This window comes from Triticum urartu, chromosome 5A (genome assembly GCF_056163025.1).
Source record: "Triticum urartu cultivar PI428250 chromosome 5A, HENAU_Tu73, whole genome shotgun sequence".
Lineage (NCBI taxonomy): Eukaryota > Viridiplantae > Streptophyta > Magnoliopsida > Poales > Poaceae > Triticum > Triticum urartu.
Window position 1 is genome coordinate 556,474,647 of NC_141877.1, and position 13,584 is coordinate 556,488,230.

The 13,584-nt window shown below is 46.5% G+C and overlaps 3 protein-coding genes across 4 annotated transcripts; 2 read left to right on the top strand and 1 right to left on the bottom strand.

Moving 5' to 3' along the window:
* On the top strand, nucleotides 1–1,990 carry LOC125510532 (Bacterial sec-independent translocation protein mttA/Hcf106). Its single transcript, XM_048675746.2, has 2 exons — nucleotides 1–419; nucleotides 1,635–1,990. Exons 1-2 carry the CDS (start codon nucleotides 81–83, stop codon nucleotides 1,779–1,781), a joined length of 486 nt encoding a protein of 161 aa, XP_048531703.2. The 5' UTR covers nucleotides 1–80; the 3' UTR covers nucleotides 1,782–1,990.
* A 266-nt stretch (nucleotides 1,991–2,256) lies between these two features.
* Nucleotides 2,257–8,488, top strand: LOC125510531 (protein OSB1, mitochondrial). Of its 2 annotated transcripts, none has more exons than XM_087521712.1 (5): nucleotides 2,257–2,662; nucleotides 3,377–3,515; nucleotides 3,623–3,695; nucleotides 4,352–4,509; nucleotides 8,059–8,488. In XM_087521712.1, exons 1-5 carry the CDS (start codon nucleotides 2,313–2,315, stop codon nucleotides 8,257–8,259), a joined length of 921 nt encoding a protein of 306 aa, XP_087377838.1. In that variant the 5' UTR covers nucleotides 2,257–2,312; the 3' UTR covers nucleotides 8,260–8,488. The 2 variants fall into 2 exon arrangements, with proteins under 2 accessions (XP_087377838.1, XP_048531702.1); XM_048675745.2 differs by having other exon boundaries at nucleotides 2,261–2,662; nucleotides 8,062–8,488.
* A 2,334-nt stretch (nucleotides 8,489–10,822) lies between these two features.
* LOC125505944 (auxin-responsive protein IAA12) lies at nucleotides 10,823–12,106 on the bottom strand. Its single transcript, XM_048670844.2, has 3 exons — nucleotides 11,738–12,106; nucleotides 11,279–11,626; nucleotides 10,823–11,164 (listed from the first exon to the last, which is right to left on the bottom strand). The coding sequence occupies exons 1-3, from the start codon at nucleotides 11,941–11,943 to the stop codon at nucleotides 11,092–11,094; spliced, it is 627 nt and encodes a 208-aa protein (XP_048526801.1). The 5' UTR covers nucleotides 11,944–12,106; the 3' UTR covers nucleotides 10,823–11,091.
* Between the last annotated feature and the right edge of the window lie 1,478 nt (nucleotides 12,107–13,584).

A 13,584-nucleotide genomic window follows, 5' to 3' on the forward strand; every position in this document is an offset into this window, starting at 1 on the left:
AAACCACAGAACTCTATCCCATCAGAAAAATCTCCGCGACTCCTCCCATTTCCTATCACTCCGGCGTGCGAGCGGCAGCCATGGTGATTGCTCCAGTCGCGACCTACTCCTCGTCCCTAGCGCCACCGCCGGCGAGGAGTACGTCGTACCGAGCGCGCCTCGCCGCCGCGGGGCTCTCCTCGAGGGCGTCCTCCTTCGCCGCGGGCAGCGGGCTCGCCGTCGCGGCGGCTTCCGTGGCGGTGGCCGCGCGGCCCAGGCGGACGGGCGCGGGGGGCGGCGCGCTCGGGTGCAAGTGCCTGTTCGGGCTCGGCGTTCCGGAGATGGTCGTCATCGCCGGCGTCGCGGCGCTGCTGTTCGGCCCCAAGCAGCTCCCCGAGATCGGCCGCAGCGTCGGCAAGACCGTCAAGAGCTTCCAGCAGGTACGGAATTGGAGCCTAAATTAGTAAAGATAGCGTGTATCAAAATAGGGAAATTTATCTTCCTTATAAAATCCTGGCAGTAGAGTATAACAAAGTCACAAAGAGGGGCAACTTAAAATCAGTATTCGATTTCTAGATGCCCAATTCAGGTAGTCAAATCGCTGAAACATTTGAGCTTTAACACTATGGGAATATGGGACATGCTTTGTGCCTATTGGCTGAAGCAGATGATTTGGGTACTTTTCATGTGCTGCTATCTGATATTCATATACCACTTTATTTATTGTAAACTGTAAATAGGTATTCGTGGTAGCTACCGTGCTATATTACTTTCAAATGTAACCGTGAGTAGGTTTCCTGCTACTGAATGCAGGTGTTCTGTCCTTCCAATCATTTTAACATGAACTGGACTGGCTCTAGCATCTTCATTGGGCATAAGCAGTCAATCAGGGAATATGGGTTGATGTGAGAAACTTATCGATTAAGACGGGATAGTTTGGGAGCGTTTGAAGCTTCAAGCTTGATCACCATGTCCATTTTGATTTTGCCAACAGGCAAGCTTGAGCTTGTCTGCACCGTTTGCAGTTATCAGATTAAGTTATCAAGGAATTCATTCAGTGGATACATATGCATATATGCCTTAGTACTTCCTCTGTTCCTAAATATAAGTCTTTTTGGAGATTTCACTATGGCCTACATACGGAGCAAAATGAGTGAATCTACGCTCTAAAATATGCCTATATACATCCGTATGTAGATTGTGTGGAATCTCTTAAAAGACTTGTATTTAGGAACGGAGGGAGTAGATGATATTGGTCTCTGCTCATGCTGTCGTTTGCTTTACAATGTTGTGTTATGTTATCTAGTCCAAATGTGTGTGGTTGTCCCATACCTTTTAGTTTGTGCAGCCATGCTGATTTGTGCTTGCACTTGCTGATGCATGGGCCAGCATGAGTGTGAGTCTCGGATCTGGGGTCGATGTGCTCTAGAGTGCTTTTGATTTGCCCATGAAGCAATGGGGATATGTGACATGTATTGGAGTGAAATAGGGAGTTATGCTAAATACATGGCTAGGCAGAAGGTCTGCACTGCACAAACTTGATTTCCTTGCCTATCAAATCATATAACTATTGCACACTTCTCTGTAGGCAGACCATTCAATTCCAGTTTATGACTTGTTTCCTTACCCGTCTGCCTATCTAAATCCATTCTCAGGCAGCCAAGGAATTTGAAACAGAACTGAAGAAAGAACCCGGGGAAGGCGACGACCAGCCTCCACCTGCAACCCCCACGGCGGTCAGCAGCAGCGACGATGAAGAGAAAAAGGAGCTAGAGGCATCGAGTAGGAAAGAGAGCGCATGAGGACCGGGCCAACGATCGCGAACTAGAAGAGTAAAGTTGTGTATGTAAAAACATCGTGATGTTCTAGCACATTGCTCCCTGTTTTTGTTGTTCTTGCAGGCCATGCAGCAATATTATTTGTAACCGGCGAAAATGTGTTCCCTCTGAAATACCATGTTGCTAATGTATGAGGTTGCTTGTGTACATCAATGTATGAAGTTACCTGTGTACATCTCTGTTGTTTTTCCTGTCGAAAATTATAGTATTGTACTAGTATATCAGTTTGGAATAGAGCAGTGAAGAATTGTGCCTGACATTGCTAACTCAGTTGGATTTGTAGTAGTGAGGATGTGCCAGGATTTTTTATTTTTTTTTGAGTTGAAGATGTGCCAGGATTATAGTCGAGACACTAGCGGGTGGGCCCGCATTGTCAGCCACTATAGCCGAACGTTTTGGGCCCCAGCAGCAGCGGGACATCTTCCCCCCGGGCAATAAACTCAGGAGGCCATACTCTCGGGAGTGGAAAGGGAAGCAAAATCCGAAATTATCGCCATGGTTCTCCTCGCCGTCGCGTCCTCGCTCAAAACCCTAAACCCTACCTTGAGCCCGAGCCCCAGCCGACGCCGTCTCCTCCTCAGCTCCTCCCATCTCCGCCTGCCGCCGCTGCTCTCGCGGAGCGGCCGCCTCCGCTGCTCGGCCGGCTACGGCGATGCCGCCGCGCCGCAGCAGGCGGCTCCGACGACGCAGCGGCCGGACGAGATCCCGTGGAGCAGGGAGCTCTGCAACTCGGTGCGGCTCATAGGGACGGTGGGCACGGACATCGAGCTGCGCCAGCTCCCCAGCGGCGCCTCCGTCGCGCGGGGGCGCATTGCCGTCTGGAAGTCGGCCACCGAGACCACCTGGTAAGTAATTTCGGCATTCGCTGAGCCTGAGCTGTGCTAGCTCGTGATTACAGCTCGAGTGGATGCCGTTAACGTGTTTGGCCGTGTTTATTAGTGTAACTAGCATGGTAGTTCATGGATGCCGCCAAATGTTCGGCACTATGCAGAGGGGAGCAATTTAGTGCTGATGTAGATATGGAGATGTTACAAATTACTAATAGAACAAACATGCGCTATGTACGGTTCCTTGCCATAGATTGATGCCTCAGTTTAAAGGGACTTTAGTTGGGGCAGGAAAATTTTAAGTATGCTTCTTCCTTGGGGTTATTAGCTAGCTATAAGAGTTACGCACCAAGATTCAGAAATATGTTATCAACTAATGTGCTGTGGACATCTTCTGCAAGAATCATTCACAGATTAAGCATGAAGCTGAGAGCAAGGTCCAGATTAAGCATGAAGTCAAGAGTATGATTAACATGTTAATTAAGCCTGAAACTCCACTTTGCATTATGCAATAATTGTTTCCCTTTGTCTAATGAGTTCGCTAACCCAAAACTGAAGTTTGTTGCATGCCTCAAGCAAAATTAGGAACCGTACCTCTTTGTTGCTATGTAAGTCATGCAGTCATGCTATATCGTCTTCTCGTCACATGTTAAATAATGCATTAGATGATTGTCCATTACATTCTTAATATGAATTAGTATTCATAAGTGTTTAATGGGGCGGTGCTTGTAGGGTAACTCTTGCATTTTGGGACGACTTGGCTGTTATGGCCTCTGAGCATGTAAAACAAGGAGACCGAATATTTGTTTCTGGACGGCTTGTATCAGATACTGTTGAGGAGGGGCCTGAGAAGCGGCAGGTTTACTACAAGGTACATCTCTGCAAATAATTTGTAATTGACTTAACATGTTTTCTTTTCATGCTGTTGTCATCACTGCTCTTTCTCGTGGTTATGAACAGTATCATATATTTTTGCAGGTTGTCGTTCAACAGTTCAACTTCATTGAGTCCTTCCAACCTGTGCGGTTATATTCAGAGTCAAGCCAGGATGGTATGGATTTAACTCGAGCTGGCTTACTTATATCTTCATTTCGTATTGAAAAACTACTGCTTCTCTTCTCACTTGTTTATACTTCTGTCTTATGGTTATTTATTTGTCTGTTTGCGATATTTACTTTCAGTAGACAGCAGTACTGTAATTGTTTGCATTTTGTATTGCTCACATTTCCTTCAAACTGGCTATGTTCAATGTCTAATCATTCTGGGGCTTGGATATTGTTCTGTAGTCTTCAAAGTCATGTGTAATAGGCCCCTCTATTTAAGGTCTGTATTTAAAGTGTTACCCTGTGCACCTTTTAGAAGATAGCAAGTTACATTTGAAAGACCGCAGGTAAGGTTGTGAGAAGTTATCTCATGTAGCCAAATTTATCATGGGTTTTAGTGCCAAAATTTGCAACACAAGATAAGTACTCTTTCTTGCTTGATTGTCAGACATTTGCGCACCAAATTGCATCAAGTTTCATGGATTTTTTCAACTGGGCATTTTTGGTTCAAAACAACATCTTTCCTGTATATATATAGCCCAGTATTAATTCTTAAGAGGCTCTAGTCCAGTGATACACATAACTGGATGCTAGATAGCTGTATATTGATGTAAGAAAATATATTGAAAAATAGTAAAGGTTGACACTTGGTTGTGAATTAAAGGTGGAAAGCATGGAGATTATGTTGGTAATGATTCTACCTCTGGTTCAACTGAGAATAAAAAGGGAGATTACATGAGTTCCTCCTCTCGTTCAACTGAAGCACTGTGGCAAGCGTTCTTCGCTAATCCTCTTGACTGGTGGGATAACAGGAAAGATAAGGTGACATCTCCTTTTATTCCTTTTGGGGCATTTAGAATTTTAGATGCATTGACGTATATTGTTTTCTATGTGTTAATGTCTGTCTTTGTATGTAAACCACCTACACATTTTAGGAGTGTTTATCCAGTAGCAAATGACTGAGCGCAAAACATGGAGTACACTGTTAAGGCCCTATTTTGATTGAAGGAATTTCATAGGAATTTTGGAGGATTCCAATCCATATGAATTTTTCCAAGCCCTTTGGATCTCATAGGAATGGGTTTACCAAATTACTATGGAATCCATTCCTATACCCTCCCAAAAAGCACCAACACGGGGATGGCAACACAGTGATACGCATACGGGGACGCGGGATACAACATATTCCAAAAACAGCCATTTGGGGATACGGCGAGTATATATAAAATAAAACAAAAAATATGCCATGTAATATAGAGTTAAGACACAAAAATTAATGAGAAATTGAGATAAGATCAGAATACTACCCCATTAAGGCCTCGTTTGATGGAAGAGGTTTGAAGAGGATTACAGGGGAATATCCCCACAGGGCCCAAAATCCCCAGAAAACCCCATCAGCCCATTTGATTCACAGGGATTAAACTGGCCAAACCACTCCAATCCTCGCCAACCCTCCTGACCCACGCGGCTCAACAACCATATCGGGGATACGGCGGGTATTTCCTTTTTTTTTAATACTGGAATCATGGGATACTGCGGATACACGTATCCTAGTGTATCTTGGCATGTCGCCGTATCCTGCCTGGGACGGCTAGTTGGCAGTTTCTGCTGTATCAGTGCTTGCTAGATACCCTCCATTCCATAGGAATCTAAACATAAGCTCAAACCTCATTTTATTTTTCCCTTGAGAAGTCCAATGCACTTACACCCTATCTCTCTCCACTCTCCTAAATCCTGTAAAATTCATGTGTTCATTTCCTGTACATCATTCAAAGACGCATAAAATTCATGTGTTTTGAAATCCTGTAGGAGTTCATAGTACATGACATCTCATTCCTACCTTTATTTCCTATTCCTACATTTCTAAATTCCTACGATCCAAAGAAGCCTGCAAACTTTAGTGGCATAGTAACATTCTAACTATACATTGCATGTGATTTGACGTCAATTTTACTATTTTTATTAGGTGTTTATGTTTTTCCAATTCCCATGAAGTGTGAACCGAACACTCAAGTTGACATAATTTCTGTTTACCAGTCCTCTGTTTTGCACATGCATTCCTATCCTATTCCTGTGCTTTTAGAATCCTGCGAACCAAAGGGGCCCTAAACATCTTAAACCACCAAAGAAATGCTGAAATAGTTGAGAGCCAGAGAGGAGTATTGGAGTGTAGCCAACATGGAAAATAAAAACGGCAAGATGCCGAATGTAGCCGAGAAACTTAAAATAAAATAGTAACTCTCTTTAATGTTATTTTTTCATTTGTACCAAGAATCAGGGCTTGTCTTTCCCTTTGGACAAGAAGACTGGGCCATGGCTTCCGAAATTTGAGAAGAGTGCCCACCCCCCTCTTCAGTGTTCTGCACGCCTTATATATTTTGTGCCAACTTAATTAACATAAGTACTGTGGTAATATTGCTGTGCAATCGAATTTTAATGGGTTATGACTTATCACTTGTGTCAGTCATGATTGTAAGGCACAGCCTAACTGTTGCTTCAGTGCTGAGGTGCCCTAGGGTGGTAAGGTGTTGCCTCTGCCTTAGACATCTAGCGTATGGCTGCCTCATTGAAGTGTCTGCCGCCTCCAGGGGTCTCTCCCGCTTCATTTTCCTCGATGTGGCTGCCCCTGGGGCTTGGAAATGACGATCCTGCCACCTCCTGCACTCCGGCGAGTGTCCTGTCGTTGTGTGTGCTTCCAGTCACCTTCCCCTCCTCGATCAAATCTGCTGTTCTTGTGAGGATGAATAGAGGTTGCAGCGAGGGAGAAGGGTCAAGGGTGGGGTTGTGAGGAGAATGGATGAGTGTGAGGGTTATGTGCTTGTATGAGGAGGAAAGGGAGCAAAAGATGTGTGGTGGTTGTGCTGAGGGAGAACGGAGGGACAGCGGAATTAGGCCATAGGAGGAGTATAGTGCTACTACTTGGGCTTTTGGGCCATGGGGAAGTGCATAACTAAAGGGCCATTGTTCAATCTTTCTATTTTTCATTGTAATATACTCCCTCCGTCCCAAAGTAAGTGTCGCTGATTTAGTACAAAAGTTATACTTCAACGACACTTATGTTGGGACGGAGGGAGCGTGTACCCACTGTTCTGTTCCTGTAATATCTAAGGCACCGCCTTGCCACGCCTTGCCTCCTCGCCCTAACTGTTTAGAAGTTAAGGCAGGGCTTAAGGGCCTCACCTTGCCTTACCGCCTTAAAAACTATGGTTCAGTGTTATACGCTCACAGAGAATTGTCAAAGTCATTCATCTTGAATTTGGAAAAAGATCAATAACAAATGGAAGTAAAATGTGATTCATCACCATCCATGTTTTTAAGGTGTCCATAAGGCGACACTTAGACACCGCTTAGGCTGTAAGGTGCCCTGGCAGCGTCCTAGCATTTCTTCCACCTTAGGAGCTTAAGCGGCAAGCGGTGGTTGATCACCTTATGGCTGCTGCCTTAAAAATGTTGGTTGCCATGATATGTATAGTACACCATAGTTTTCAAATGTGTGGTCAAACTGTGATATAGTTTTGTTCGATGTGCTTTAGGGTTCGCCAGTGATATAATTTGCTGGGGAACAAGACCCATAAATCCAGGGGGCATGGGCCAGAGGGGAGGACTGTGAGCTGCCACCATTGCTTTTCGTCTTAGCTATCGCCACTGCTGTTGCACCTCTTCATTGCTGAAGCTATTGCTGTTGGTGCACTGCTGTGGTTGCTGCCACGTCAATAGCTCTGTTCACTGATCGCTGGACATGAGAGAGGGAAAGGATGAGATCCGGTCGTGTACGCTAGCATTGAGCTAGCCAAGCGAGCTATTGGACTGAGAGAGGAGAAAGATTATGATCACTGATGAGATAAACAAAATGATGTGACCCGGTGAATGGGTTGTCTTCCTCCTGTTCTTATCTCCACTCACTTGGATCCCCTCCGTATATTCTCTCTCCTCTACTGGCATTAGGAGTAACAAAGTAGAAATTTCATGTGGATTGTTTTCTTATCCTTTTCTCCCTATTTACATGTAGTTCATAGTTTATTAGTTTCCCCTCTCCATGCTACAAGATATTGTATTGCATTGGACAGCGACTAGTTTTAGTTTGGTCTAATTATATAATTAGAATCTCCAAATAGCTCTGACTTTTCTTTTCCTCATAATAACTTGCAAAAATGATTCATCATGTTAGGTTCAGCCACATCGTGTTAGGTTGTGAAATTCGGTGCCATCTTCCTTTCCTAGCCCCCCACAAGCTTTATCATAGCAGTCGGTTGCATTTTTATTCATGTATATTCATTTGTTTGCAGCAATGATTTGTCCATCATACGTTAAGTATATGCCCCCTCCCCCTAATCCATACAATGATGACTAATGATTTTACGTATGTGTCAGCAGAAGAACCCAAGGTATCCAGACTTCAAGCACAAGAGCACCGGCGAAGCGCTGTGGGTTGAGGGGAGGAACAACCCCAACTGGGTCGTCTCCCAGCTGGCGATCTTGGACTCGAGGATGGGTTCCCTGCAGGACAAGCAGAGGAAACCAGTCTCCTACATGTACGCCGACGACTTCATGACATCTGACGCCAGCGACTAGGCCCTGCTATAGGTGGGAGGAAGCTTCTGATCCCCCAAGCATCCAGCTCCAGTATCCTAAGGTGCGTTAGTTGCGCCAAGTCATCTGCGCGTCTCGGTTTTCGTTGTACATAGGTAGGCTCCGGAGGCTTTATTATTAGTCCATCTGTTCCACGTCGGTGGTAGTGACAAATTTGTGAACATGTCTATGTACGAGAAGCTCTATCATCCGCACATCAGTTGACGCGTTCCATCGGTCGAGTCCCGCTCCCGTCTAATCAGATGACTAACAAGAGTTTGCAGTTTATACGTGGGAGGTTTCTGCACTGTCGAATCTGTCCCCGAATATCGCAACTTGTGTTAGGAATATATATCTCACTGTTGAGGGGCGCACATCGAACCAGCAGGATACACGTCGATACTCTGATGCTCCTGGCCAGACAACGATGATTTGCACCGAAAAAATATGTCGACCAGACAATGATGATTTGCACCGAAATTTGTGTCGACCGGACGGATATTTTCCCCCAATAATGCTAAACATACAAAGAGTTACACGCTGACTACGATTTTTTCCATCCACTAACCAATCATAAACTTGCCCCCCCTCCCCCCCTCCCCTGATTTTCAGAGGGGTGGGCCGCTTCGCCATCTATTGACCAATCAAATTAACTCTTTTTGTAACTCGTTTGTACGTGTAGCATTACTCATTCCCCTCTCTTTTTTTTTGATGAAGGGCACATGTGCCTACTGTTTCTCGAGGCACCATCCACTCCAGCAGCCAAGCCATCGCACCATCCCAGAAGGTTCAAGGGGTATAGTACTACACTTCGTTTTCTCTTGTATCTTAAATTCTTAGTAAACTTAGGAGATACAAGAAAATCCTTCTTGAAGAATATGATAAACTAGATATAAAATCTGAGACCATGGTTCTGTCTGATGCTGAGTTTTCTAGGCTCAAATTTACCCATAGTGAGCTTTAGAAAATCTGGCTTCAGGAAGAAATTAAGGCAAAACAGAGATCTAGAGATAGGGACATCAAAGATGACTAATTAGGCTCAATAATAATTCTAACAAAGATGGCTAATTTGGTCTTGGGATGTGGATGAAGGCCTCACTCTTCCCGGTAAAAAATAAGGGGGGAAAAGCCATAAAGACCATCCCACAAGGCACAAAGGGTGGCTTCGATTTCTGTTGTGCTTCTATTAGGCTGGCCACAGTGGAAATAACATCACTAGTAACATCATACTTTTCAAGATAATTTTGTTTATGTAGCACATATTTAATGATGAGAGAGGTGATGGTGGTAACTTAGCTAGTTACTATGACATGACACATATCAAGACAATATGAGTCTATATGCTAATAAATGAACTATAACATGATAACACATATATGTTACTATCCACTGTGGAGGTAGTAACATAGCCTAGTAAAATGTGATGTTACTAGTCTAAGTTACTTCGCATTGTGACTAGTCTAAAAGATGCTTGCAGTCAGTTTATGTAATTTTCTCTTGAGAAGTGGGATAAAGAGCTTACTCTTTCCTCTGGCAAAAAAAAGAACGAAAAGAAGATTGAAGACCTCACTCGATTTATTGATGGATGCCGGTGGCGTGGACGCTTGGATCCAGCGCTCATGTGCACCACATGCGCGCTGTCCGCCCACGGATCGACCGGCGCATGTGTTGACAGCAAAATGCAGGCCGGTTTGCATGGGCTGTGTGTGTTACTCGCTTGACCAGTCTTGTGTCTCTCTCTCCCTCTCTCGTTTGACTGAGCTTGCTATCTAGATTTGACATTTTGGATCGATTAATCGGCCGTGAATGAGCCCGTGCTCCAATTTTAATCTCATCAGCGGCACATGGTTCCGTTTCAAGTCAACGTCTCTGGGAACATGGGCTAAAGATTCGAATGGAACTAGTAGTCCTTCCTTTTGTAGTGTCATTAGGTCTAAGATCCAAAGAGAGCCTCCGCAGATCGCAAGATTCTACTAAAAGGCAGGAATGTGATATTAGGCTTTCTTCAATCTCATAGGATTGAAAACCATACATGAATTGGCACACCATGGTGTTTTTTTTCTTCCACATAGCATATGAAATCTCCAATGGGAATTTAGATTTGGTATCGGATGGGAAGTGACTCATAAGTAGCATCTGTCGGGTTTCTAATCCTACATATCAGTTTGTAGGTAACATCCAAAAGGCTTTCTCATCATATCAGGTCTATCAATTTCTGTAAGCAGATTGAAATCGTGCATAATATCTTTGAAATTTGTTTAATTCAAAGATGCCCTAAAATGTTGCGGTGATACAAAAGGAACCACATTTGTTTGTGCTTGCAGTCTTAGCTAAACAAGTGGAAGATCCATCCAATTTTGGTTGTGCGGTATACTCAGAAATCACATCCGGACGTCGTTAAAATGCTCGATCGTCATAGATATCACTATCCACCGCACATAAACAAGTGGTGCTCACAAACAACATAATAGTGTTGATGATAAAGTGACTTGACAACTTGAATACAAAAGCACAGCCAAGCCAAGGGGAAACCGGAAGGAAAGCCCCCCAGCAAAAACATGCATGATGATAAGTAATCAACAATCAATATAACTGTTTCGTTTGTACAAACACATGGAGAGTTTAACCCAAATCTCCACATCTCCTTTGTGCTTCTAAGAAGGCCTACTTCAAGGACCCAAACAAAGGGCACACATCCATGTGTGCTCTCTGATGCACCAAGCTCATCCCTTTTGGCTTGGTGATCGAACCCAGATCGAAGAACAAAAAGTATAAACCGTAAAAAGAAAAAAAAAAGAGAGAGCCCATGATATCATCTTGCTTCTCAAGTCTTCATTATTTGGATCCCAGGCCTGTGGCTTCGGATCTCTTGATGATCCTCAACTTCTTGCATGTGCCGCTGAACATACTGCAAAACGTAGGAATAAAGATCATAAGTCACTGCTTCACAAAATGATCTTCAGTTCACAGTCACCTAATATATGTCGAAGATGAAGAAGTGATGAAATGAATCAAGACTTACTCGAAGGGCACGTCTCCGACAAGCATGAGGTCGCCGTCCTTGTCCTCGTAGGTGATGGCGTACTCGGCCGGGTTTGCGCCGCCGCCGTTGGAGGCGCCTCCGTCTGCCCCGGAGAAGCAGACGAACATGGCCTCCAGGGCCTCCCTGAGCTCCCGGTAGCCCTTGTACATCCTCATGTCGACCTTCCTGAGGTAGGGCGCTCCGTCCATGCTCACTTTGACGAAGGAGCCGTTGGTGCTCGCAGACGGCGTGTTGTTGCTGCTGGCCTCGTCCGCTTTCTTCGCCTTGCTCTTGCTCGCCGCCGCCTGGAAGCAGCGCCTCACCGGCGGCCACCCGACAACTTGTGCCCTGCGAGAGTTGAGAGAAGCATGCATGTAAGAACCAACACTGGCCTTGGACTTGGAGGAAGAAGAACAAGGTAGTGAGCCGGGAGGCTGAAGGGGTTGGGCTGGTACTCACTTGGCCACGGGGGGTGCGGTCGCGGTGTCGTCGGACCTGTCGGCCTCATCGGAGGCGGTGGCCTCGAAGGCGTCCAGGGTGCGCTTCTTGCCCCTGGGAGTCGCCGGCGGCGACATCGCCGAGGTGATCTTGTGTGGCTTGTCGTCGGTGCCGGGGAGGCCCAGCCTGAGCTCGGTGGCCATGAGGAGGCTGTCGGTAGCTTCCATTTCCAGTGGACGTGGGGAGATGCCGCCTAGTGCTTGCGCTAGGGAAGAACTTTGCAAGTACGTTTGGATGCGATGTGAATGACGAGATCTGATAGCTCTGTCTCGCTGAGAGGAGAAGACGATGTGTGTTTGCTTGTGTTGGCTTGGCAATGGTAGGGTTGGCGCCCATGTTTTATAGGCGGGGACTCCCGCGAAGGAAGGGCGTCGCGAGTAAGTTGGCACACAGCCAGCGCATGGGCTGACAATGACATACGCGGGGCGGACGCACACGTAGGTGCAACGATCGAGCGCAGCACGCGGCGGGGGCTGGGTGTGGTGTGGTGTGGCTAGGCTGGGGTGTCGGGGTGGCCGGGGCGCAGCGTGCCGGGTCGGCCGGCGACAGCGCGGGCCCGGGCGCGGGCGGCGCACGACCGTCCGGGATCCCTCGGTCCACGGGCTACACGGCGCGGCAGGCCATGTGCCGATGTGCGTCGCCGCCGGCTGGCTGTGCCGATCGGCCTGGCTGTACACTAGCTTGATAGATGCTGATGGAGTATTGTATCTCCCAGTTGTTTAGCTACATACCTAAACAAAACAAAACAATCGGGAGCTGGACTGACTGATTGGTTGATTATCCTAGCTAGCTAATTCGGATGGGTGGATGCGTACGCGGTTTTCCGGGTCTCGGGGCAGATATTGTATTCCGTGGGGCACATGGCATGTCTAACGGGTTGTCTGCCGTCCCCGTCCCGTCCATCACACCACGCAACGGGTTTCAGTTCGATCCGCTACGTGCGTACGTATGGCTAGGTGAGCAGTGGACGTGTCAGGCCGGAAGCTTCTGAGCGGCGATCGGGAATCGGGACTTGAACGGCATGGGCGGCGGGGGCGGCGATCGTAACCCGGCACCCCTGTAACCCGGCCGGAGGATGGGCCGATGGACGAATCATGCACGTATGGTATGGAGCGATGATATGATGATATCACGGACTTGCATCCGGAATGGAGCGGAATAGTAGAATAGAAAACGGGTGGGGTGGGCTGCGAGTTGAATGATTATACTCCTAGCTAGCAAGGCGCCATGATCGGGGATACTACTGGGGAGCATCCCTCGCGCATTCGCCGCTGCTTCCTTTCGGCCATATCCATCATGTTATGTTACGTACGTTATTGGATGGAGAGCGATGCGTCCCGGGATATATGGGCGCCCTGTCCCTCCCTCCCGCCCTTTGCTTTACGATCAGATCCTTGCACAGTTGCACTCCATGCAATCAATCGCTTTCTCTTCTTTTCATCTCCATTCCAGTACTAGTTGTGTAGATCGTCCAGTTACATGTAGCTACGTGTGCCGAATCGACAAAGTTCGTTCTGTGGCATGACAAAGTACTGATCGAGTGAAGAACCGTGGTAAAAGTGAGTGAATGAGCACTAGACTAGTCATCGTGTACCCAACACTCGGCCACCTTACCAAGAGATGATTTGGTAATGTGTACTCCCTCTGTATCAAAATATAAGACTTTTTTTGCACTACGATAGTGTAGAAAAACGTCTTATATTCTGATACGGAGGGAGTACTAGCGGACGGCATGAGGTGCATGCATGAGTTCTTCTTTCTCTTTCTCTACCACGCACGCATCCATGCATTTTCACTTCCTCACTTTG

Coding starts and splice junctions, on each gene's coding strand:
- LOC125510532 (XM_048675746.2), top strand. CDS start 81: ATGGTGATTGCTCCAGTCGCGACCTACTCCTCGTCCCTAGCGCCACCG. Junction 420..1,634: donor CCGTCAAGAGCTTCCAGCAG/GTACGGAATTGG, acceptor ATCCATTCTCAG/GCAGCCAAGGAATTTGAAAC.
- LOC125505944 (XM_048670844.2), bottom strand. CDS start 11,943: ATGGAAGCTACCGACAGCCTCCTCATGGCCACCGAGCTCAGGCTGGGC. Junction 11,627..11,737: donor ACCGCACCCCCCGTGGCCAA/GTGAGTACCAGC, acceptor CAACTCTCGCAG/GGCACAAGTTGTCGGGTGGC. Junction 11,165..11,278: donor GTCGGAGACGTGCCCTTCGA/GTAAGTCTTGAT, acceptor TACGTTTTGCAG/TATGTTCAGCGGCACATGCA.
- LOC125510531 (XM_087521712.1), top strand. CDS start 2,313: ATGGTTCTCCTCGCCGTCGCGTCCTCGCTCAAAACCCTAAACCCTACC. Junction 3,516..3,622: donor AGCGGCAGGTTTACTACAAG/GTACATCTCTGC, acceptor ATATTTTTGCAG/GTTGTCGTTCAACAGTTCAA. Junction 3,696..4,351: donor TTCAGAGTCAAGCCAGGATG/GTATGGATTTAA, acceptor TGTGAATTAAAG/GTGGAAAGCATGGAGATTAT.